Genomic DNA, 26,271 nt, shown 5'->3' with positions numbered 1-26,271 from the left:
CTGTGAAGCCATCTGGTCCTGGGCTTTTGTTTGTTGGAAGATTTTTAATCACAGTTTCAATTTCAGTGCTTGTGATTGGTCTGTTCATATTTTCTATTTCTTCCTGGTTCAGTCTCGGCAGGTTGTGCATTTCTAAGAATTTGTCCATTTCTTCCAGGTTGTCCATTTTATTGGCATAGAGTTGCTTGTAGTAATCTCTCATGATCGTTTGTATTTCTGCAGTGTCAGTTGTTACTTCTCTTTTTTCTTTTCTAATTCTATTGATTTGAGTCTTCTCCCTTTTTTTCTTGATGAGTCTGGCTAATGGTTTATCAATTTTGTTTATCTTCTCAAAGAACCAGCTTTTAGTTTTATTGATCTTTGCTATTGTTTCCTTCATTTCTTTTTCATTTATTTCTGATCTGATCTTTATGATTTCTTTCCTTCTGCTAACATTCCAATACACTAATGATGAAAAATCTGAAAGTGAAATTAAGAAAACACTCCCATTTACCACTGCAACAAAAAGAATAAAATATCTAGGAATAAACCTACCTAAGAAGACAAAAGACCTGTATGCAGAAAATTATAAGACACTGATGAAAGAAATTAAAGATGATACAAATAGATGGAGAGATATACCATGTTCTTGGATTGGAAGAATCAACATTGTGAAAATGACTCTACTACCCAAAGCAATCTACAGATTTAATGCAATCCCTATCAAACTACCACTGGCATTTTTCACAGAACTAGAACTAAAAATTTCACAATTTGTATGGAAATGCAAAAGACCCCGAATAGCCAAAGCAATCTTGAGAACGAAAAATGGAGCTGGAGGAATCAGGCTCCCTGACTTCAGACTATACTACAAAGCTACAGTAATCAAGACAGTATGGTACTGGCACAAAAACAGAAATATAGATCAATGGAACAGGATAGAAAGCCCAGAGATAAACCCACGCACATAGGGTCACCTTATCTTTGATAAAGGAGGCAAGAATATACAGTGGAGAAAAGACAGCCTCTTCAACAAGTGGTGCTGGGAAAACTGGACAGGTACATGTAAAAGTATCAAATTAGAACACTCCCTAACACCATACACAAATATAAACTCAAAATGGATTAAAGACCTAAATGTAAGGCCAGACACTATCAAACTCTTAGAGGAATACATAGGCAGAACACTCTATGACATAAATCACAGCAAGATCCTTTTTGACCCACCTCCTAGAGAAAAGGAAATAAAAACAAAAATAAACAAATGGGACCTAATGAAACTTAAAAGCTTTTGCACAGCAAAGGAAACCACAAACAAGACCAAAAGACAACCCTCAGAATGGGAGAAAATATTTACAAATGAAGCAACTGGCAAAGGATTAATCTCCAAAATTTACAAGCAGCTCATGCAGCTCAATATCAAAAAAACAAACAACCCAATCCAAAAATGGGCAGAAGACCTAAATAGACATTTCTCCAAAGAAGACATACAGATTGCCAGCAAACACATGAAAGAATGCTCAACATCATTAATCATTAGAGAAATGCAAATCAAAACTACAATGAGATATCATCTCACACCGGTCAGAATGGCCATCATCAAAAAATCTAGAAACAATAAATGCTGGAGAGGGTGTGGAGAAAAGGGAACCCTCTTGCACTGTTGGTGGGAATGTAAATTGATACAGCCACTATGGAGAACAGTATGGAGGTTCCTTAAAAAACTAAAAATAGAACTACCATATGACCCAGCAATCCCACTACTGGGCATATACCCTGAGAAAACCATAATTCAAAAAGAGTCATGTACCAAAATGTTCATTGCAGCTCTATTTACAATAGCCAGGACATGGAAGCAACCTAAGTGTCCATCAACAGATGAATGGATAAAGAAGATGTGGCACATATATACAATGGAATATTACTCAGCCATAAAAAGAAATGAAATTGAGTTATTTGTAGTGAGGTGGATGGACCTAGAGTCTGTCATACAGAGTGAAGTAAGTCAGAAAGAGAAAAAGAAATACCGTATGCTAACACATATATATGGAATCTAAGAAAAAAAAAAAAAAAGGTCATGAAGAACCTAGGAGCAAGACGGGAATAAAGACACAGACCTACTAGAGAATGGACTTGAGGATATGGGGAGGGGGAAGGGTAAGCTGTGACAAAGTGAGAGAGTGGCATGGACATATATACACTACCAAACGTAAAATAGGTAGCTAGTGGGAAGCAACTGCATAGCACAGGGAGATCAGCTCAGTGCTTTGTGACCACCTAGAGGGGTGGGATAGGGAGGGTGGGAGGGAGGGAGATGCAAGAGGGAAGAGATATGGGAACATATGTATATGTATAACTGATTCACTTTGTTATAAAGCAGAAACTAACACACCATAAAAAAAAAACGTGTGTGTGAGATCAGGTTACACGCATGTAGAACAAGCACAGATGTGGGCTGCCCAGGGACACTTGGCCTGACCCCTGCTGCCTTCCCCGCTCCCTCCCCCCACCACCTCTCCCCTCACAGGGAGCTTCCCCCCACCAGACTCACGCCCTCTCATGAGTGGCCCACCTCACTGTCTGGTCCCTGCCTTCCCTGACCCCCTTGAGAAACCATTCCTCCTCCTCCCCTGCCCCACACCTCATTGTCCTTTTAGTCTGTTTATCATGTGTTTGTAGCGTTTCATACCACCTGAGATTATCTGGTTCACAGTTTTCTATTTTTGTCACTCTGTATACTGTTCTCCCACCCCCATGGCCACCACTGCCTTGGCAAGACTATCAAGTGTGAGTCCTTAATTGTGGGCACTTGTCTCTTACCCACAGCTGCATTCCTAGCACTGAGGCCAGGGTCTTTACCCCAGTTCATGGCACACAGCTGCTAAAACCCTTGTAATCTCTGGAGTCACAGGAGTGTCCTCTGTATGCTAATGAGCTGACAGGTGGCTGGGACCCTGGATAGCTTCAGGATGGGAGCTGCTCATCAGAAAGACCAGGCGTGATTAGAGCATTGGAACCTCCAGCCCCATCCCCACCTCTAAAGAGGGAAAGGGTTGGAGATTGAGTTCAGTCACCAACGGTCAGAGGTTTAATCAATGATGCCTGTGTAACGTGATAAAAGTCCCTGAAGCGTGGGGTTTGAAGAGCATCCAAGCTGATGAACACACATATCCCGCTGCCAAGGGGGTGGAGCCCGAGGGAGCCCTGTGCATCTCTCCCATCTGGCTGTGCCTGAGTTGTATCCTTTATAATAAACCAGTAATAGTAAGTAAAGCACTTCCCTGAGTTCCGTGAGTCAGTCTCATTCAAGAACCCCCTGAATTTATAGCCGGCCAGTCAGAAGTACTGGTGAATACCTGGGACTTGCAACTGGCCTCTGAAGTGGGGACAGTCCTGTGGGATCTGACATTAATTCCAGGTGGATAGTGTCAGAACTGGGTTGAGTCATAGGACACCCAGCCTGTGCTGGACAGCTGGGGAGGTGGTGTTGGAAAAAGCTTTGGTTTTAGAAATATTGTAAAAACAGTTCATAGGTGCACAAAATTATTTGTTGGATGGATGGAGACTTTAACTGTTGCACTCCCCTGTGGTTTGCATATATTACTTTTTTAATTAAAAAAAAGATACACTGTTGTCTGAAAGGATCCCCCATAGGCAGGTAACATAGTCCACACATCTGATGAGAAGCAGCTTGCAGCATTTGCCTGACAGTCTATGTTTCATCCTTAAATGAACTCATTTAGTCTAAGTGTATCTGTGTGTAGTTTTTCTCTACTGCAACTTACGTAAGTTCACTTTTATAAGTGAGAACAAAATTCTCACAAGTAGACTTTGGTTCATGTTCTACAAACTGACTCTACCTGTGGTACTTAAAGTTCAAAGAGCAAGAACAGGGAGGAAGGCCCAATTTCATGCCAAAATGAATGTATCATAGGAACCTTCTAAATCTGTTTCAAGAAAGAGAGTAATAGGTGTTTTTAAAACGATTCTCAAAGTCATTAATATAAAGCCATCCTTTAAAAAAATTTTTTTCCTTATTACCAAAGTAATACTTGTTCATTTTAGAAAAACTGGAACCTGTAGATGAAAGGAAAGAAAATAATTTCATTTCTGCCAACTAAAAATAATAACTCTTAACACAGTGTTGCAAGCCTTTTAGACGTTTTTCTATGTGTGTGAATCAACATGCAAATAGAAATTGGATCATTCCACTTTGTAACATTCTTTTCTTTGTTAATATAATATCTTTTTATCACATTATCCTAAATTGTTTTTCATAACTAGAAAGTATTTCATTGAAAGAATGTTCCCCTGTGTATTTAACCAAAAACCTGTTCATTGGACCTTTAGCTTATGTTTTTTGCTATTCAAACATTTGGGCTCAATATTGGTGTATATTTTAAATTATTTATTAAATACCTTCTTTTATAATATATTCCTAAAGTGATATTTTGCTAGCATTATAATTTCTCAGCTTCTCAAGAAATCAGAAAAGGGAGAGGAGTCAAGCACTGAGAAGCCAAAAGAAAGAGGAGAGGAAATTGGCACCAGAGATGGGAAACAGGAACCCGGTCCCAGCTGTGTAGTCATGAAGCCCAAGCCCTTGGAGAGCTCGCTGGAGGAACTCAGGGAAAAGTGAGCCGTGCTTTTGTTTCTCTGACCATGTTAAGCACCCAAGATTGTCATCGAGTTGTGGTTGTATATCCTTTGTCAGTATGAGTGCTTATATTTCATAATCTACTTGGAATTCAAGAGTTTGCTGGGATGTGCTTGCCCACATCTTTGTCTCTCCTTGGCCAGCAGTCACGCTGATGGTGAACTGTTCAGTCTGCATCCTCAAGGCTGTCTTCAAACAGGGAAGTGTCCTGGTATTGTTTCCTCCACTATCTCCTCTCCTGGTTATTCTCTTGGATTCCTGTCTTTGCACTTCCCATCTTCAAGATCTTCTTCCCACTCTCTTTACTTGGTGATTTTTATCAGTTTGTAATTTTCCTCTGTGTTTTGAGATATCTTGCCCATTTGATCTTCCAGACCTCCTTCAGTGTATCTGCAGAATTGTGAATTGGAGAGCCCAGCCTTTTAGGCGCTGGAGATCTTCTGTGATACAGAAATAGAGTCCCAAGTGCTGTCCTTCCTCTGTTGGAGTGGTCAGCCCTCCGGTCCCGCCAGGATCTCCCCGGCAGCTCTGGATGCTGGTGTTCCACTGGCCCTGCCTCTGTGCGGCGGGGGTGTCCTCGCCTGCTCACGCACAAGCGGCCCACGAGAGGAGTTTGAGCAGTGCTCTGGGGACAGGATGCACGGCAGTCTCTGAGCAGGGAGCCCCTCCCTCCTGGGTCCACGGTCAGGGGGCCATGTGAAGCTGGGACTCTTGTTCCCCTGGCCCAGGGCTCCTCCCCATGTCCTGCATGTGGACGCCTGCAGAGCTTCCTGGAGCCCAGGACCACTCTGCTCAGAGGGGTGGCTGGAAGTAGATTTGAGTTTGGAGGGGAGATGGCAAGGTCATGGGATTAGGCTGCTTTTTGCCCAGAATCACAGTACTCGGAATGACTTCTTACTACCTTTCTTGCACAGAGTTGTGATAAAGGTTTTCTTTCTTCTTTATAGGAGTTGTGGTTAATTGGTTTGTTTATAAGATTAATTTGTACATGACTATCAAATCTGTGATCACTCTGGTTTATGTTACAGGCATGTCTCTTATTATTGCTTATGATACAGCAGTGCCTTTGTCATGTTTCTGGCACAGATTTGTGCTTGTAGCTCTTTTTGTTCCCATCAGCCCTGCTGCCATTGCGTGCGGGGAGCCACAGACGGTATGTGAGGCTCGTGGAGAGAAAGACTTTAAGAACCAGATGAGCTAAGCAGCCACTTATTTACTTACTGTTCGTTTAACAGTTTGATATATGCGTGCATTAATTTTTTTAGTTAATTTTAGCTCTGCTTGGAGCAGAAACTCAGCTGTAAATACCAGCTGTGTGTCGTGATGGATGTGCATCTGGGCTACTAGGAAAGTCCCTTGAGTACTTTTAGTCTCATTTACTTTATCTGTAAAAAAAGGGAGGATTATATGTACTAAGAATTATAAAACTATGTGCATATGGTACCTTAGCATAGTGCCTGTTACATATGTGTGACTCAAGTGTAACAGTAAATATTGTTATTACTATTGTTTATTCATGTTTTCAAAAGTTTCTTGTTGAATGCCTGTCGTGTGCCCATCGTGTGCAAACTTGGCACTGCAGTGGTGAGCAGACTTAAATATCCCCTGCCTGTTTTTGAACTTGTAGTCTGGAAGGGAAGACAGGTAACTGACAAGCAGTTTATGTAAGATTATTGATAATTTGTGTTGAATCACAGGTCACAAAATGACAGTGATAAAGAGCAAAGGGACATGGAGAGAAGATTCCGAGAAAAAGAACTTGAAGCACAAAGATACCACTTGGATGACAGCAGAAAACATAGAGCTCACTATGAGTTGGATAAGTTTTCAGGAAGACGCGCAGAAGAGCTGAAAAAGGGGAAAGGATTCACCCCAGACCGAGGGAAGAAGGGGAGCCAGGATGGGGGCGGCCCTGTGGGGGCAGCAGAGACACCAGGAAGGGAGAAGAGTGAAGATGGGCTGGCAGCCGAGAAGGAGCGCACGGGAAGCAAGGTTCTTTTATTCACTGGGGATAGTCTTTCACTTCATTTTCGTCTGCTCAGAGTCAGCTGTAATCCTGCAGGCTTACAACTGCTTTTCCAAGCAGAAATGTTTTATCTAACCAAGAGTCTTGAGGTGTCTTGAGGTGCAGGATCGTAGGTTCTGACAGCATCCTAGGGAGCTCACTGCCCTGAAAGTCTGTATTTGCAGAGCAGTTATTCTTGTCCAGTGAGAGGGCACCAAGTCCTGAAATGAAACCAGCATCATCTTTTCTCAGAGAATCAATTTTTTTTTTAACCAGGAAAGAAAAAGAACCTTTTATTTAGTATAAAACTGGCACATTCACACTATTTGCTTGAGAATAAGTAATGGAAAGATTATACATTTTACCCCTAAGACAGTAAGGAAAATATTAATGACATGTCATGGCGCTTTCTTTTACATCATTAACAGAGTTATGATTTTTTTAAATTGAAGTTTAGTTGATTTACAATATTGTGTTAGTTTCAGGTGTACAGCAAACTGATTCAGACATTTTTCCCAGATTATATCCCAATATAGGTTATTACAAGATATTGAATATAATTCCCTGTGCTATACAGTAAATCCTTGTTGCTTATCTGTTTTTATGTAGAGTAGTTTGTATCTGTTAATCCCATACTGCTAATTTGTCCCTCCCTCCTTCCCTCTCTCTTTTGATAATCATAAGTTTGTTTTATATGTCTGTGAGACTGTTTCTGTTTTGTATATAGATTCATTTGTATTATTTTTAGATTCTATATATAAGTGATATCATATAATATTTGTCTTTCTCTGTCCGACTTAACTTCACCTAGTATGACAATCTCTAGGTTGATCCATGTTGCTGCAAATGGCAGAATTTCCTTCTTTTTTATGACTGAGTAATATTCCATTGTATATATACCACATCTTCTTTATCCATTCATCTGTTGATGAGCATTTAGGTTGCTTCCATATCTTGACTACAGCAAGTCCGCTACATATGAATGAGTTCCATTTTTAGAGCATGTTCATAAGTCCAATTTGTTTGTAAGTCCAACAAAGTTAGCCTAGGTACCCAACTAACACAATCGGCTATATAGTACTGTACTGTAATAGGTGTATAATACTTTTCACACAAATAATATATAAAAAAACAAAAAATAAAGAAAACAGTTTTAATCTTACAATACAGTACCTTGAAAAGTACAGTATCCAGTACAACAGCTGGCATACAGGGGCTGGCATCAAGTGAACAGGCAAGAAGAGTTACTGACTGGAGGAGGGAGAGGAGGTGGGAGATGGTAGAGTTGAAGGGTCGTCAGCAATAGGAGATGGAGGGCAAGCTGCAATTTCACTCACACCTGACGTTGATGGAACACACGTTTGCATCTTTGAAAGTTCGCAACTTGAAGGTTCATATGTAGGGGACTTATGTATTGTAAATAGTGCTGCTGTGAACATTGGGTGCATGTATCTTTTCGAATTAGAGTTTTTGTGTTTTCCAGATATATACCCAGGAGTGGTATTGCTGAATAATATGTTATCTCTATTTTTAGTTTTTTAAGGAACTTCCATAGTGTTTTCCATAGTGGCTGCACCAATTTACATTCCCACCAACAGTGAACCAAGGTTCCCTTTTCTCCACACCCTCTCCAGCATTTACTGTTTGTATACTTTATAATGATGGCCATTTTGCCCAGTGTGAGGTGATACCTCACTGTGGTTTTGATTTGCATTTCTCTAATAATTAGTGACATTGAGCATCTTTTCGTGTGCCTGTTGGCCATCTGTATGTCTTCTTTGGAAAAGTGTCTATTTAGGTCTTCTGCCCATTTTTTTGGATTGGGTTGTTTGTTTTTTTGATATTGAGTTTTATGAGTTGTTTATGTATTTTGGATATTAACCCCTTGTTTGTCACATCATTTACAAATATTTTCTCCCCTTCTGTAGGTTGTCTTTTTGTTTTGTTGATGGTTTCCTTTGCTGTGCAAAAGCTTTTAAATTTAATTAGGTCTCATTTGTTTATTTTTGCTTTTATTTCTTTTGCCTTGGGAGACTGACCTAAGAAAATTTTGCTACAATTTCTGTCGGAGAATGTTTTGCCTATGTCCTCTTCTAGGAGTTTTATGGTGTCATGTCTTATATTTAGGTCTTTAAACAATTTTGAGTTTATTTTTGTATATGGTGTGAGGGAGAGTTCTAATTTCATTGATTTACATGTAGCTGTCCAGCTCTCCCAACACCCCTTGCTGAAGAGACTGTCTTTTCTCCATTGTATATCCTTGCCTCCTTTGTCATAGGTTAATTAACCATAGGTGTGTGGGTTTATTTCTGGGCTCTCTATTCTGTTCCATTGATACATATGTCAGTTTTTTGTACCATGATGTTTTGATTACTGTGGCTTTGTAGTATAATCTGACATCTGAAAGGGTTATGCCTTCAGCTTTGTTCTTTTACCTCAGGATTGCTTTGGAACTTCTGGGCCTTTTGTGGTTCTATATATATTTTAGGATTATTTGTTCTAGTTCTGTGAAAAATGTCATGGGTATTTTGATAGGGATTGCATTAAATCTGTAGATTGCTTTGGGTAGTATGGCCATTTTAACAGTATGAATTATTCTGATCCAAGAACATGGGAAATCTTTCTATTTCTTTGTATCATCTTCAATTTCCTTTATCAATGTTTTATAGTTTTCAGCATATAGATCTTTCACCTCCTTGGTTAAATTTATTCCTGGGTATTTTATTTTTTGACATGATTTTAAATGCAATTGTTTCTTTACTCTCTTTCTGATATTTCATTATTGGTGTAAAGAAACGCAACAGATTTCTGTATATTAATTTTGTATCCTGCTACCTTGCTGAATTCATTTATTAGTTCTAATAGTTATGTGTGGAGACTTTAGGTTTCTCTATAGAAAGTATCATGCCATCTGCAAATAATGACAGTGTACCTCTTCCCTTCCAATTTGGATACATTTTATTTCTTTTTCCTGTCTGATTGCTGTGGCTAGGACTTCCAATACTATGTTGAATAGAAGTGGTGAGAGTGGGCATCCTTGTCTTGTTCCTGAATTTAGCAAGAAGGCTTTTAGGTTTTCACCGTTGAGTATTATGTTGGCTGTGGGTTTGCCATAAATTGCTTTTATTATGTTGAGATATGTTCCCTCTATACCCACTTTGGTGAGAGTTTTTATCATGAATGGATGTTGAATTTTGTCAGATGCTTTTTGTGCATCTACTGAGATAATCATGTGGTTTTTCTCTCTTTTTGTTAATGTGGTGTATCACACTGATGGATTTGTATATGTTGAACCATCCCTGCAAGCCTGGAATGAATCCAACTTGATCATGGTGTAATGATCCTTTTTATGTGTTATTGGATTTGATTTGCTAATATTTTGTTGAGGATTTTAACATCTATATTCATCAAAGATATTGGCCTATAATTTTCTTTTTTTGTAGAGTCTCTGTATGGTTTTGGTATCAAGGTGAGGGTGGCTGCATAGAATGAATTTGGGAGTGTTCCCTCCTCTTCAATTTTTTGGAATAGTTTGAAAAGAATAGGCATAAGTTCTTGTATGTGTGGTAGAATTCCCCACTGAAGCTGTCTGGTCCTGGACTTCTGTTTGTAGGGAGTTATTTTTTATTACAGATTCTATTTCACATCCAGTGATTTGTCTGTTCAAATTATATGTTTCTTCTTGACTCAGTTTTGTTAGGCTGTATATTTCTGGAAATTTGTCCATTTCTTCTAGGTTGTCCAATTTGTTGGCATGTAACTGTTCATAGTGTTCTCTTATGACTGGTTGTATTTCTGTGGTATTAGTTGTTATTTTCATGTCTTTCATTTCTTATTTTATTTATTTGGGTCCTCTCTCTTTTCTTGGTGAGCCTGGCTAGAGGCTTGTCAATTTTATTGATCTTTTAAAAAAACCAGTTCTTGGTTTTATTGATCTTTTCTGTTGTTTTTTTAGTCTCTATTTCATTTATTTCCTCTCTGATCTTTATTATTTCCTTCCTTCTGCTAGTTTTGGGTTTTGTTTGTTCTTGTTTTTCTAATTCTTTTAGGTGGTAGGTTAGGTTGTTTATTTGAAATTTTTCTTGTTTCTTGAAGAAGGCCTGTATCGCTATGAACTTGCCTCTTAGAACTGCTTTTGCTGCATCCCATAGATTTTTGTAAGGTTGCGTCTTCATTTTTTTTTGTCTCAAGGTATTTTCTGATATCTTCTTTGATTTTATCGTTGACCCATTGGTTTTTTAGTAGCATGTTGTTTAGTCTCCATGGGTTCATTCTTTTCCCATTTTCCTTTCTGTGGTTGACTTCTAGTTTCATACCATTGTGGTCACAAAAGATGCTTGAAGTAATTTCTGTCCTCTTAAATTTGTTGAGGCTTGTTTTGTCACCTAATACATGGTTTGTCCTAGAGAACGTAGCATGCACACTTGAAAAGATGTGTATTCTGGGTTTTTTTGGATGCAGTGTCCTGTAGATATCAGTTAAGTCCAACTAGTCTATTGTGTCATTTAGGATTTCTGTTGCCTTCTTGATTTTCTGTCTGGATGATTGGTCCAGGGATCTGATGTCAGTGGGGTGTTAAAGTCTCCTGCTATTATTATATTATTGTCAATTTCACACTTTATGTCTGTTAGTATTTGTTTTACATATTTAGGTACTCCTATATTGGGTACATGTATGTTAACAAGTATAATATCCTCTTCTTGTATTGATCCCTTTATCATTATATAATACCCTTCATTGTCTTTCTTTATGGCCTTTGTTTTAAAGTCTAATTTGTCTGATCTGAGTATTGCTACTCCCGCTTTCTTGTCATTTCCATTTGCATGAAATATCTTGTCCCATCCCCTCACTTTGTCTGTGTGTGTCTTTCACCCTGAAGTGAGTCTCTTGTAGGCAGCATATTGTAGGTTCTTGTTTTTTTATCCAATCTACCACTCTTTTGATTGGAGCATTTAGACCACTGACATTTAAAGTAATTATCAATAAATATGTACTTACTGACATTTTAATCCTTGTTTTCCAGTTGTTTTTTGTAGTTCTTTGTTCATTTCTTCTTTTTGTTTTTCTTTTTGTGGCTTGATGATTTTCTTTCGTGGTATGCTTGAGTTTCTTTCTTTTTGGTTTTTGTGAATCTACTGTATATTTTTTATTTGTGGTTACCATGGAGTTTGAGTATGTTAACCCATCACTATATCTACTTTCTTTACACTGATAGTAATTCAAGTTCAAAAACATTCCAAAATACTTACATTTTAAAACTCCCCTCCCCCACATGTTGTGACTTGTAATGTCCTGTTTTACATGTTCATGCTTATCCTTTTATTGTTAATTGTAGTTATAATTGCTTTTACAATTTTTTTATTGTTTTTTAACCTATGTACTGGCTTATTTAAGTGATCTTCAATCATTTTATATACTTGCCTTTCCTATAGATCCTTGCTTCCTTTCTATTTAGAGAAGACCCTTCAATATTTCTTTTAGGGTAGGTTTAGTATTGCTGAATTCTTTTAGTTTTTGCTTGTCTGAGAAATTCTTTATCTCTTCTTCTATTCTAAATGATAATCTTGCTGTGTATCCTAGTTGCAGGTTTTTCCCTTTCAGGACTTTGAGTATATCATGCCACTCCCTTCTGGCCTGAAAGTTTCTGCAGAGAAATCAGCTAATAGCCTTCTGGGGGTTCCCTTGTAACTAACTCTTTGTTTTTCTCTTGCTACCTTTAGAATCCTCTCTTTATCTTTCACTTTTGTCATCTTAATTATGTGTCTTGGTGTGGGTCTGTTTGGATTCATCTTGTTTGGGACCCTCTGTGCTTCCTATACCTGGATATCTGTGTCCTTCTTTAGGTTTGGGAAGTATTCAACCATAATTTCTTCAAATACATTTTCAATCCCCTTCTTTCTCTCTTCTCCTTCTGGAATCCCTATTACGTGTAGGTTGGCACATTTTATATTATCCCATGGATCTCATATGTTGTTTTCATTTTTTTTTTAATTTGTCTTTCTGTCTGCTTCTCTGATTGGGTGATTTCCATTATTCCATCTTCCAGATCACTTATACATTCTTCTCCGTCACTTAGTCTGCTGTTCATTGCTTGATTGTTTTTTCTCTCAGCAATTGTCTATTTTTGGTTGGTTCATCTTTATAGTTTCTAGTTCCTTGTTACAGTGATCTACATTTCTATCAATAATCTTTCTTAATTCAGGTAGCACTTTTATTACCTCCTTTTTGAACTTGGGGTCTAGTAGACTGATGAGCTCTGTTTCATTATTTGTTCTTTCAGGGGATTTCTCTTGTTCTTTTAATTGGGAGTTCCTCTGCCTTTTCATTCTACTTAATTTTCTCTGTCTCTAAGAATTTAGGAGAAACAGTTATCTACTGTGGTCTTGAAAGTGTGTTTTTATGTGGGAATGTCCCTGTGCAGACTCTGTGTATTCAGTGTTTTTGGTGCAAGGGCTGGTTTTGGTATGCTCACCAGCCACGTCATTCCTCAGGGTGTGCTGTCCGTAAGCCCCTCGATAGGGGTGTGGTCAGTGTTGTACTATCCAGAGCCTGGGCTGGGTGTGAGGTGGGGCCTCCTCTCTGCTCCGTGGCTGTCACTGCCCTGTCGGGGGCGGGGGCTCTGCTCCCCAGTTGTTGGAGTAGAAGCTCTGAGGGTTGAGTTCGATCAGGCTCTGTTGCTCTTGAGTGTCTGCCCCAAAGGAGGTGAGTGCTGAAGCAGGTGAGGCCACAGAGGACCTAGGCGTCACCTGTGTAGGTGTCCACAGTTCTGCTCAGAAGCAGGCCGGGGTCGCATCCCTTTCTCTGTTGTGTTCATCCCAGATCTCATGCGAGGCTGTGGTGTGGAGTAGGCTGGGGCTGGGTGTTGGAACATTGCGGGTACAGGAATTGAGGTGGCTGCACTGCTTTGTGAGACCTGTCTGCCCCAGATCCAGCCCTAAGCTGCCGTGAGGACTGGGCGGAGCCAGGGGCTCACACTGACAATGGCTGTTGCCGCCCCACCTGGACCCCACCCCAGACACAGGTCTGTCTCTGCACTGCTAGACCGAGTCTCTGCCCAGATCTCACGCCAGGCTGTGGTGTGCAGTGAGCCATGCCAGGGTGTTCACCCCTTCAGATCTGGAGTGCAGAGAGGTGGCAGCTGCGACTGCAAAGCTCTCTCCACCCTGATTGTCAGCACGCTGCACACAGGCACTCCTTGTGAGTAGAGTCACAGCTTCTCCAGTGCCTCTGTCTGTCTCAGCGGATTTCCCAGCAGGCAGGGGGGCCGTCTCCTCCGTGCGGGACCCCAGGACTGGGATGCCCAGGTTGTTGCTCAGCCTGCCTGCTCCCCAGGGCGAGGGTCCACCCACGAGGACTTTCTCCTCCTTACAGATCTCCCCGGGGCACAGGTCCTGACCCGATGCCTTTTCTTCTGTCCAGCCCGGTTACATGGAGCTCTTTCTTGCAGCTTTGGCTGTGTAGGGGGTCTTCTGCCAGTTTCTGTGAGAACCGTTCCACAGGTAGATGTATTTTTGACGTGTTTGTGGGGGCGAGGTGAGCTCCATGTCCTCCTCCATCTTGATCCCCCCAAGACTGTTCTGATTATTAGTGGATAATGAGGTGGCCATAAACGCCCAGGTCAGCTCTGCACAACCGGCATGGGATTGGGATCACATGTTGCAGAGAAGCACTGTAATGGGGTCATCTCCCTGCCAGGCCCGGCCCCATGGTGCTGGTCAGCCCTCACAGCCTGGCGTCCAGGTGAGCCGAGGGGACGGAGGCCTGGGCTGCAGGCCGTATCCACCTCCCCCGCCACCCCTGACCCTGGCAGCCTCCCTCTGTCCTGTGTCTGATTCTATCATTTCAGGAAGCTGTAGAAATGGGAACACAGCATGTAACCTTTTGAGGCTGGCTTTTTCACTCAGCATAACCCCCACAGATCCATCCAGGGGATGGTGGGTATCAGCGATGTTGATTTTTATTTATTTATTTATTTATATTTTTTATAAATCTATTTATTTATTTTTGGCTGCGTTGGGTCTTCGTTGCTGTGCGCGGGCTTTCTGTAGTTGCGGTGAGCGGGGGCTACTCTGTTGCGGTACGCGGGCTTCTCCTTGCTGTGGCTTCTCTTGTTGCGGAATGTGGGCTCTAGGCGTGCGGGCTCAGTAGTTGTGGCTCACGGGCTCTAGAGCGCAGGCTCAGTAGTTGTGGCGCACAGGCTTATTTGCTCCACGGCATGTGGGATCTTCCCGGACCAGGGCTCGAACCCGTGTCCCCTGCATTGGCAGGCGGATTCTTAACCACTGTGCCACCAGGGAAGTCCCGCTATGTTGATTTTTAAAGTGTCTGCAGTGAAGGCAAGGCCAGCCCCAGCCAGAGGGAGTCTACTCATCTTCACTCTTGACCGGCCCCGTCCATACACTCAGAGGTTTCTGCAGTTACTGTAACCTCAGGGCTTTCTGCTGGGTTCGTTCACATGAGCACTGGTTTTTCACCTGCCTCTTCATTTAGCAGCAGTGAGTGACTTGGGTATTGGCACGGCTTTGGGAGTGGGAACCTGAGGTGACTCTTCTGCTCAGTTAAAGCTGTGGTGCTGTAGTGGTAATAAGGTGCTATGTGTCATAGCTCCTTTCTCACGAGGTGAGTTGTGATGTCCTTCTAGAATCCGTCTGTACACACAGACGTTACCCTGCGAAAGCAGAGCCATGCTTTTGGCCCCAGGCAGAGGTGGTGTGTGAAGCCTGCCTCTCTGTCTACACAGGATTCGGGTCTGTACGGCCTGCCAAGCCCTTTCCCACCTTTCTCATTGGCCAGGCTGATATTAAGGAAAAGAACATTCTGGTAAACCCCATGGTGGTGACTGTGGGGCCTCCACACACAGCCCAGGAGTGGGCAAAGGTGAGTGGTGAGCCCTGGAGAAACAGCATAGGACGTGCCCACCTGAGTCACACTGCCCTGGCTCCCAGGTGGCCGTGGAAGGCTAAGGCTGCTGCGCCGCCCACGTAAGCAGACGGCTCCCTCAGGGGTGGGTCCACGGCAGAGCTGGGTCCACGGCAGAGCTGGCTGGCTTCCCCAAGGCTGGTCCTGGCCTGTAGAATCGCTTTGTCCTTCCCTGGCTTTGCTTTCCTCATGCCCTGAAGCAGTTTCATTTCATTTTATGTACTTTATCCAGGAATGTTTTTATCCCACCACCTCTAAGAGATTAGTATGATGGCTGGTTAGCATTTTCCATAAAGGGGACAGTTGAGGAATAAGCTACACAGAAATTGCTAATTACAAATGTGTGTGACTGTTCAGTTCATAGCTCTAAAAAGCCATCTCTCTAGAGACCATGCCTCATGTTGTTCCAGACTTTGCATCCACCCTGCGTGGCGAGTTTGAGGGGCTGAGATGAGGGCATTTGAGTTTTCAGCTCTCAGAATAGGAGGGAATTGCCGTGATTGTATTAATTCCACAGAGTTCTGGCTTTGAGCGGTAACACTTTCCCAGACGCTAACTTTACTTCCGAGTTATTATTAACTGTCTTTCTTTTTCATAGCTCTTTTTTTTTTTAATCTCAAAATGCCTGATTTCTGAGATAGTGCTGTGAAAAAGGCTGATTTTTAGCTGCAAGACTGATTTCCTTTAGATAATTAGGATTATCAGGCCCTAGAAATAGATAGAGCTGTTGCCTCCTCCTGTATTTCTGGCCCTTGGAAGAGTAACACGCCCTCTGTCCTGGCAGGACCGACCAGGCTTGCAGCTGTACCAGCCCAGAGGTGGCATCCGAGCCCGTGAATGTGATGGAAGACCCCCTGAGGAGGGCCGTGACGGGAGGAGGGGTGAGGTGGAAGATTCAACAGGGGCTGGAGCTGAGAAGAGCAAAGAGGCGGAGTGAGTCAATGTGCATGTTGGTGACGTGGGTGGTCTCCCACTCACACTCGGTGGATTAGAGAGGGCATTCCTTCTGGAAGCGCGTAAATTAGCCTGGAATAAAACCGACAAGGTGAATTTACTCCTTATAGAGAAACTAGAACTATAAAGGTGGCGTAGAAATACCTAGAAACCATTCTCAAGCGATCTTTTAAAACTTTGAACAGAGTTATAGATTTTGCCATTTCTGATATAAACTAGTATATATAATTTAGCCAAAGCAGAAGAAAAATAATCTCCTTCAGAAAGCAGAAAAGTATGACCAAAACCAGAAGAAAGCTAGTATTGTATCAGTGTGAATTCTGAAGCACTTTAAACATGTCGTAGGAATAACTTGGACTTTCAGTTTTACACATTTGTAAGTCAGTTATCTGTATCTCATTGTGCTTTTTGTTGGTTTTCTGTGAGCTGTAGTTTCTGGAAAGTGAGCAGCTCTCATTTCTTATAACCATTGTAATTCAGTCATTCATGCACCTTCTGTCATAAGGATTAGCTGAAGTCTGTTGCGCTGTATTCCCTCTGATAGGAACTTTAACACTGTATAAAGCCCAACAGCTTTAATTGTTGCCCTTTTAACAATATGGCCACTGAATTAACAAAAATAGTTCCAGTCTTTTGATGGCGTGCTCATGGTTTGTAACATAAATGGCATTATTTTAGAGAGGAATAATTAGGTATGGCATCTGGAGTTTTTCTTTTTGCAGTCTGAGGCAGTTTTATGATAACTTAATGTAGCTTTCTGCAGCTGTGCATTCTACAGTACTTTTCCTTTTAGTGAAATTTTTAAATGTTAATGCTTTTGGCACTGTGCTTTGAACCATTTATTAAATAAAAATTTTAGTTGCTATGAATTTGAACTCCAGTTATGGTACTTTTCCTGTATAGAATTATATGTAACAAAATACTGCTTTTTAAAATGTAGCTTTAATCATCTGAATATTTTGCTTATTATATCTATTCCTTATAAAATATAAAATGTTTTAAAAAAACTGAGACTTATTTATTATTAAAAAAAACCTCTGACTGTTAGACATACAGTCAGTTTCAAGCATTGCTGTGCTCTTGTTCTTGACTTATGAGCTCCAGAAGGTGGGGGAGGGGAGAGAAGAACTTGCTGTGGATTCAGTGAGTTCCAGGTGATCCAGCAGCATCAACTCTGGCTGGAAAGGGCTAGATAGTAAACACTTTAGACTTTATAGGCTCTACGGTCTCTGTCACAACGATTAAACTCTGCCATCATAGTGAGCCTTAAAATACATTTACAATAGAAAATGAATGGGCAGGGCTGTGTTCCTATAAAACTTAATATATAAAAACAGGCAGCACACCATATTTGGCCTGTGGGCCACAGTTGGTTAGTGTTCAAGATTCATGGTTTAAAACAATGGTTGTTATACTTTTTGGTCTCAGGAACACTTTACGTTCTTAAGAATTATTAACAACCCCAAAGGACTTTTGTTTATTAGCTAGATTATATCTATTGATGTTTACTGTATTCAAAATTAAAGCAAAAATGTTTAAGCACAAGAATACATAAACACATGTTCCTTTTATAGCTGTCAGAGTAATAACATCAACACACATCATTCTAGCCTCTGGAAAACTCCACTATACACCTGTGAGAAGATCACAGTAAAAAGGCGAGTAATGTCTTTTAGTCTTAATGCATAATTATACCCAAGGGAGGGACCAAGATGGTGACATCGGAGGCTCCTGAACGTCCCTCCTCCCATAGACACACCAAATGTACAGCTACACACAGAGAAGTTCCCTCAGAGAAAAATCCAGAAACTAGCCAAGCGACTCCTACACACCAGACAAATGAGGCAATACCCACATCGAAACAGGTGGGAAAGTCTGAGACAACCTCTCACCATAAGCCCAAACCCCAGCACAGCACCATACAATCGGAAGGGAACCCCCAGTTCCCAACTTCTTCCTGAAGAAAAGCTAGGGCTGCCACATCTAGCACCCCAACTTTTAAGGCTCCCCATGTGAGGGATGGACCTTTAAATCACCTAGTTCTGAAAGCCAATGGGGCTTCTGTCCATGAGACCCACAAGACAGGTGTGCATGAGAGCCCTCTCTGCAGCTGTCCTCCCAGGTCTCTGCACAGAAGGAGCAGGCAAAAACACTCATCTACCAGATTCTCCCTGGAAGGGTTTGACTGCGTACTCTCCTGGTTGCTACTTGAGAGCCCAGATTCTAATCAGCCTGCACGTGCGTGGAAGTGGACTGAGACATTGATGGGTCTTGGCACACCTTCCACTACTGGAAGCCACTAAGAACAAAGACAGGAGCATGGACAATCATAAAGGTTTGAGAGGCAACCACATACTCAGGCCAAGCTGATTGACAAGGTTTATCTCCTACATGAGACTAGTCTGTCAAGACTGGGAGAGGTGGCTGTTTTATCTAATGCACAGAAACCAACACAGAGACTCAAGGAAAATAAGAAATAGGGGAATATGTTTGAAACAAAAGAACAAGGTAAATATCTCGAAACTGATCTTAATGGAGATATGTGATTTACCCAATAGAGCTCAAAATAATGGTCACAAAGGCACTCACTGAGGTCAGGAGAGCAATGGATGAACACTATGAATTTCAACAAAGATACAGAAAATATTAAAAAGTACCAAACAGAAATCATAGAGCTGAATCTTACAATAACTAAACTGAAAATTTCTATAGAGGGGTTCAACAGCAGACTAAATCGAGTGGAGGGAAGGATCAGTAAACTCAAAGGTAGGGCAATAGAATTCATCCAGTCAGAGGGGCAAAAAGAAAAAAATAATAAAAAAGAGTAAAGATAGCTTAAGGGACTTACAGGATACCACAAGAAGACCAATATGTGCATTATAGGGGGCCCCAGAAGGAGAATAGGGAGGGAAAGGGGTAGAAACGTTATTTAAAAAATAATAATAATGGCTGAAAACGTCCATAACCTGTGGAAAGAAACACCCAGATACAGGAAGCCTAAAGAATACCAAATAAGATGGATCCAAAGTGACCCACACTGAGACATATTATTATATTGTCAAAAGTTAAGACAGAATCTTAAAAGCAGCAAGAGAAAAGCAACTTGTTATGCACAAGGGAACCCTCACAAGACTGTCAGTGGATTTTTCAGCAGACACTTTGCAAGTCAGAAGGGTGTGGGATGTTATATTCAACATACTGGAGGGGAGGGTGGGGAAACACCAACCAAGAATACCCGGCAAAGTTGTCCTTCAGAATTGAAGGAGAATAAGTTTTCCAGACAAAGCTGAAGGAGTTCATCACCACTAGACTAGCCTTACAAGAAATGTTAATAGGAGTTCTTCAAGCTGAAACAAAAGGCCACTGATTACCAACAGGAAAACATATGAAAGTATACAACTCACTGGTGCAAAGGTAAATATATAGTTAAATTCAAAATGTTCTAATATTGTCATGGTAGTGGGTAAATCACTTATAACTAGTATAAAGGTTAAAAGGCAAAAGTTTTAAAATAACTATAACTACAATAATTTGGTAATGGCTACACAATATAAATAGATGCAAATTGTGACATCAAGAAAAAAATGTGGGATGGGAAAGTAAAAATGTAGAGCTTTTGTATGCATTCGAAGTTAAGTTATCAGCTAAAAGTGAACTGTTTTAATATGTTTTATGTAAGCCTCATGGTAACCACTAAGCAAAAACCTGTTGTAGATACACAAGGCATAAAGAGAAAGGAATCAAAACATACCTTTAAAGAAAATCATCAAATCAGAAAGCACGAGAGCAAAAGAGGAAGAAAGGAACTTCAAAACAGCCAGAAAACAATTAACAAAATGGCAATTGTAAGTTCATATCAATAATTATTTTAAATGTAAATGAACTAAATTCTCCAATCTAAAGACAGAGTGGTTCTTTTAGTCAATGTAGTATTGGAGGTCCTAGCCACAGCAATCAGACAAGAAAAAGAAATAAAAGGAACCCAAATTGGAAAGGAAGAAGTAAAACTGTCACTGTTTGCAGATGACATGATACTATATATAGAAAACCCTAAAGATGACACCAGAAAACTACTAGAGTTCATCAATGAATTCAGTAAAGTTGCAGAATACAAATTAATACACAGAAATCTGTGCATTTCTAAACAGTAACAACAAGTTATCAGAAAGAGAAATTAAGGAAACAATCCCACTTACCATGACATCAAAAAGAATAAAATACCTAGGAATAAACCTATATAAGGAGGTAAAAGACTTGTACTTGGAAAACTATAAGACACATAAAAGAAATTGAAGATGACACAAACAGATGGAAAGATATACTGTGTTCATGGATTGGAAGAATTAATATTGTTAGAATGATTATACAACCCAAGGCAATCTACAGGTTCAGTACAATCCCTATCAAAATACCAACAGCATTTTTCACAGAACTAAAACAATTTTAAAATTTGTGTGGAAACACAGAAGACCCCAAATAACCAAAACAATCTTAAGAACGGAGCTCGATGTATCATGCTTCCTGACTTCAGACTATACTACAAAGCTACAGTAATTAAAACAGTATGGTACCAGCACAAAAACCAGACACACAGATCCATGGAACAGAATAGAGAGCCCAGAAATAAACCCATGCACTTATGGTCAATTAATCTACGAAAAAGGAAGCAAGATTATACAATGGCAAAAAGACAGTCTCTTCAATAAGCGGTGCTGGCAAAACCAGACAGATACATGTAAAGCAGTAAAATTAGAACATTCTCTAACACCATATACAAAAATAAACTCAAAATGGATTAAAGACCTAAATGTAAGCCCAGAAACCATAAAACTCCTAGAAGAAAACATAGGCAGAACACTCTTTGACATAAATTGTAGCAATCTTTTTGTGGCTCTGTCTCCTAAAGCAAGGAGCAATAAAAGCAAAAATAAACAAATAGGACCTAATTACACTTAAAACTTTTGCACAGCAAAGGAAACCATCAACAAAATGAAAAGACAATCTACTGAATGGGAGAAAATATTTGCAAATGATATGACCAATGAGGGGTTAATATCCAACATATATAAACATCTCATACAACTCAACATCAAGAAAACAACCCAATTAAAAAACGGGCAGAAGAACTGAATAGACATCCTTCCAAAGAGGAAATGCAGATGGCCAACAGGAACATGAAAAAACCCTTCCCCAGGGTTTGCTGTGTTTATTATTTATGTACTTATTTGTTTTACTGTTGTAGGCTGTCTCTGTGCCAAGGATCAGCCTGCAGTGCAAATAATGTCTTTTTTTATGTCTCTTCTGAGCCTTCCCTTGGTCAGGCACAGTCACTTTCTAATTTTCCCTGTATATGCAGTAGTATTAAACGTCTGGCTCCCAAAAGGAGAAAAGCAAAAAATGAAGTGTGTCAGGGGCAGGGGTGTGGGTGGGGGTGGGAGAGGGTGCTGGCCCTTTAAATCACCTGAAAGTCACTTCAGCTAGAGGTGGAGGTATTTACAAAAGGAATGGCTGCCTACCTCTTTGTCTGCACCTCTGTGATCAAAAGCAGCAACTAGAAATCAAAGCACAGATGCTCGGTATTTGCAAGACAGGGCCCTTTTTACCCACACTAGCTCCTGCAAGTTGTGTGCAAGATGCTTGCATGGCTGTGGGTAGGGAACAAGTAGCTGCTACTCTGTGAAAAGTAGAAAAAGCCAAAATTGACCAAAATTAACCACAATTTACTGTCCAGTTCTTCCCCTGGAAGTCGGAAGCCTTCAACAGACTCCAGAGTTCCAAAATAGTTAGATGAATTCTGCCAGTGCAGTTCCTGTCTAGGTGGGGAGACAGATTCCTGGGGCTTCCTACTCCACCATCTTCCCAGAATCCTCTCTGCCCGATTGCTTTGGATTTACATGTTTCCTAGGTTGAGGCAATTTTAGAGGCTTCCTACTGGCCTTTCCCACAATAATAGCCCTCACCTCACAGGTCAGGGAACCAACGTGGGGATACTGCTAGTTCCTGAGTATGTCTACTGTAATTATGCATCCTAGAACTGGAGAAATGACCACAGGATGGTTTGGGGATACTGGACCCACTGTGAGATGAACCTGAGCTGAAACTCCATTGATTATCTGACTTCCATAAGCCCCTACTCTGACTGGAGGGCCACAGTTATGCTTGGTGTCTCCTGGAATCAGTGTCAGTTCAGAACCAGTGTCCAGGCATTCCTGAAGGGTCTGATTAGTTCCTTTTCCCCAGTGCAGCCACCCTGGTAAATGGCCATCTGTACCTTTGGGGAAGGCTGGGGAAAAGGTTAACAGTATAAATTTTTGGCAGTGTACTGGGATTCTTGCTCAAGGGGACCCAGCCTCCCCTTCATTCAAGGTCTGTAAACTGGCTCAAGTCTGGGAAATGACAGAGGGGCCATGACTGTTTTTATGATTCAAGTTAGAATTTTGTTCACTTGACCTAGAACTCTTCCATTTATACAAATCTAGTAAGAATTTAGTAGGCTTCCCATCCACTTCATCTAATCCTCCTTGTGGCCCATGGCAAACATTTACAAGAGATCGGTGGGTGTTTGTTAGAAGCAAAGTTAATTGAAAGTATGCTCAATCCAACTAAGCTGGTAGTTGATCAGGATCAAAGGGGTTGAAATGTCATATTTTATTCCAACAGCATTTTCAGTTTTAGGGTTGAATGTAGCATCCAGTGTGGGGTATTTGTAACAACAAATAGCATTCCCGTGTTGCATTAACGCTAAATTAGGTCCAAATCAGTCCTATAGGTTTTCCTCAATTCATAAAATGAAAAAAGTAGTCTTGCAATAGTAGACTTGGAAGGTGGAGAGAACCGTGCCAGGCTTAGTAAGGGTAGGACTTTAATAGGAAAGACTGACCAAGTATTATGAGGTGGGGTGAGAAGGTTATTGAGTAAGGTGTGGTTTGCCAATGGAAGGCCTTAAGTAACTGTACCTTAAGGGGTAATTTCGTATAAAGAATGCAACACAAAATCAGTATTGTGGAGACCTTATTATTTTGGTGTGTAAAGGGTGGGCTGGGGTTGATACTGGAGGCCCCAGACTATGGAGCAGTCTACTGCACCAACGATGAGGGCCTAGACCAGTGAGGCGGTAGCAACAGACATGTTGCCAAAGAAACCCAACCTGGCTTGCTATAGGCTAAGCAGAGGAATCAAAACCCCAATTTTCAAGCTCAGGTGTGGAAGGCAGAATGGCCCCCAAAGTACAAGATTGCCAGAATCTGTGAGTGTGGTAGTTTTTATGTCAGAGATTTAAGGTTGCTAATTAGCTGACTTTAAAATACAGATCATCCTAGATTATCTAGGGGCCCAATGTAATCACAAGGGTCCTTAAGTGTATGAGGGAAAGAGTCAGAGAAACATGTGATAACAGAAGCAGGGTCAGAGATGCTATGTGCTAGCTCACAGATGCAGGAAGGGAACCATGAGGAGAGTGCAGCTGGCCTCTAGAAGCTGGAAAAGGGAAGGGAATGAATTTCCTTTTAGAGCCCCCAGGAAAGAATGCAGCCCTGCTCTCACCTTGACTTCCACCCAGTGAACTTTGTTAACTGTAAAAAAACAGATCTGCATTGTTTCAAGCCACAAAATTTCATGCAATGTATAGCAGCAAAAAGAAATGAAAGATCAAAATTACATGTGAACAGAAATAGCTAGATTGAGAAAGGAGACAATTTCCAGGCGTTTATTTTTTTTAATCTAAGGGTGTAATTCATCTTAAAGAGGCACCCTTCTTCATTTTGTGATGCTTGCAGATCAGATTTGATTAAGCATCAGTCTGTCTTCATCCAAGACAAAGCTATGGAATCTACACCAATATTAAAAACAAAAGCAGCATCTGCTACAGACACATTACAATTCACGTACTCAGAGTCAAATTAATGAAAACTAAATTGGCTACCTAAAATATAATGGCATCAAGACCATGAATGCTGTGTAAAAATGGTACAGTAACTTTTATTCCCTTTCAATCACTGGAGGGTTCATTAGAAAGTTGTAATTTCATAGGTAAATAAGAAAATGAAAAGATAGAGTGGGTCATATTGATTAGTGAGGGTTGCTATTGTATAGAAGGCACAGTTGCCAACGATCAAAAAGAACGTAAACAGGTTCTAAAGTAAGGGCACAGCTAACCCTTGACCTTAGAGGTAAAAGGAGAAAAAAGTGGGAAACCACAACTGAGGTGAGCCAAGAGCATCGTGGTTTGGTCACCACTGCTTACCCTAGTGTAATATCCTCTATCTTATAAAAATATTATTAAAAAACCAACATGAGATGGCAAGTCGTAGGATCTAGTTAGCTCCCCCTTGAGCAAAGATATAGGAAGGACTCTGTGAGAAGTCTGCACCAAAAAGTGTGAAGTCCTAAGAATCTGTTGCATGTTGTTACATGCTCAAATATGGTTGATTTGATTGCAGGCTTCAAAAGGGTTTCTGGGCACTGGAGGCCCGTTTTTCTACCCATCATTTTAATCAAGTCAGTATACAAGACAGATATAGCCAAGATATCTTACCTCTCCTACTTGTTGGCATCATGCCTAGAAGCAAACTCCAGAACTGGAAGCTTCTTGTCAAGGTGCCCAGTATAAACCAACAATCCCATCAACCAGTACCTTCCCTGCCAGACTGTGCTCTCCAAAGAAGTGACAGGTCTGAAGCTTGTAAGATCTTCCCAGTATTATCTAAACATTGTATTCCCAATTGGCATATTCATTTGGATGCCATGAATAAAGCGCTCCTTGTTCAAGTGTCTGGGAATACCTTGATAAAAGCCAGTATCTCAACCCTGGCTATGTATCAGAGTCCTTATGGCACTAAATGCTTCCCATTGTTTAAATTAAGCACTCAGGATTGACCACCACTGAGATTAAATGACCTTTAATAGGCTAATGTGGATTAATGAGAATTTTCATACAGAGAGCCTAATGTAGCCAGGCCTCTGTATCCTTGGTTTCCACATTCGTGGATTCAACCAATCACAGATCAGAAATATTAGAAAAAAATTTCCAGAAAGTTCCAAAAAGCAAAACTTGAACTTGCCACTTGTTGGCAACTATTTACATAGCATTTACATTGTATTAGGCACTATGAGTAATCTGGAGATGATTTAAAGCATATGGGAGGACATGTGTAGGTTGTATGCAAATACTACATGCTTTTATGTAAGGGACTTGGGCATCCCTGGATTTTGGTATCTGCAGGGGGTCCTGGAACTGATTCCCTGTGGACACCAAGGGATGACTGTACAGTGTTTCCCTAAACCTACCTGACCACAGAACTCTGAGAAAACCGAGCTTAGAAAATGCTGCTCCAGGTATGAAAATTAGTATGCTAAAAACAAGTGGAAATAGGAAAGAATAATGGAATTTGGTATCATACAATGAAAGTTACACAAAAGAAAACACACATGAATATGTTGCTAACATGAAAGCCTTTGTTTTTAATTTGATTGATACACAGTTGACAAAATATTTTAGAATAAAATAATCCATTAACAGGCACAAGGTATTTACAGTAGCAACTGTGAAAAACATAAAACTGATGTACTCTTAAACAGTTATGTCTATTTATAAAATTTTTTGTTGTGAATCCGGAAGACTTTCAGTTCTGCTCATTACCCTGGTCTGAAGCCCCGACAGATGGTGCATAAGGCCCAGGAGTAGGAGGTGCAACTCTAAAACATTTGGCAAATAAGGATCATCTGTTGGTTTGAGCTCACAGGGAAGTGAAGGGCCAGA

At 40.8% G+C, this 26,271-nt stretch overlaps 1 protein-coding gene across 5 annotated transcripts in view; it reads left to right on the top strand.

Moving 5' to 3' along the window:
• UPF3A (UPF3A regulator of nonsense mediated mRNA decay) overlaps positions 1–17,396 on the top strand; it is a 28,900-nt gene extending 11,504 nt beyond the window's left edge. For 2 of the 5 annotated variants that reach the window (XM_061170818.1, XM_061170817.1), the window contains exon 8: positions 16,345–17,396. In XM_061170818.1, the coding sequence (XP_061026801.1) occupies positions 16,345–16,497 (153 nt within the window). In that variant the 3' untranslated portion in view covers positions 16,498–17,396. Of the gene's footprint in view, positions 1–4,437; positions 4,615–6,333; positions 6,629–16,344 lie in introns of those variants that run through there. The other 3 variants (XM_061170816.1, XM_061170820.1, XM_061170819.1) reach the window with 3 other exon arrangements.
• Positions 17,397–26,271: the final 8,875 nt, after the last annotated feature.

This window comes from Eubalaena glacialis, chromosome 16 (assembly GCF_028564815.1).
Source record: "Eubalaena glacialis isolate mEubGla1 chromosome 16, mEubGla1.1.hap2.+ XY, whole genome shotgun sequence".
Taxonomy (NCBI): Eukaryota; Metazoa; Chordata; class Mammalia; order Artiodactyla; family Balaenidae; genus Eubalaena; species Eubalaena glacialis.
This window is presented reverse-complemented; position numbering and strand designations above follow the sequence as displayed.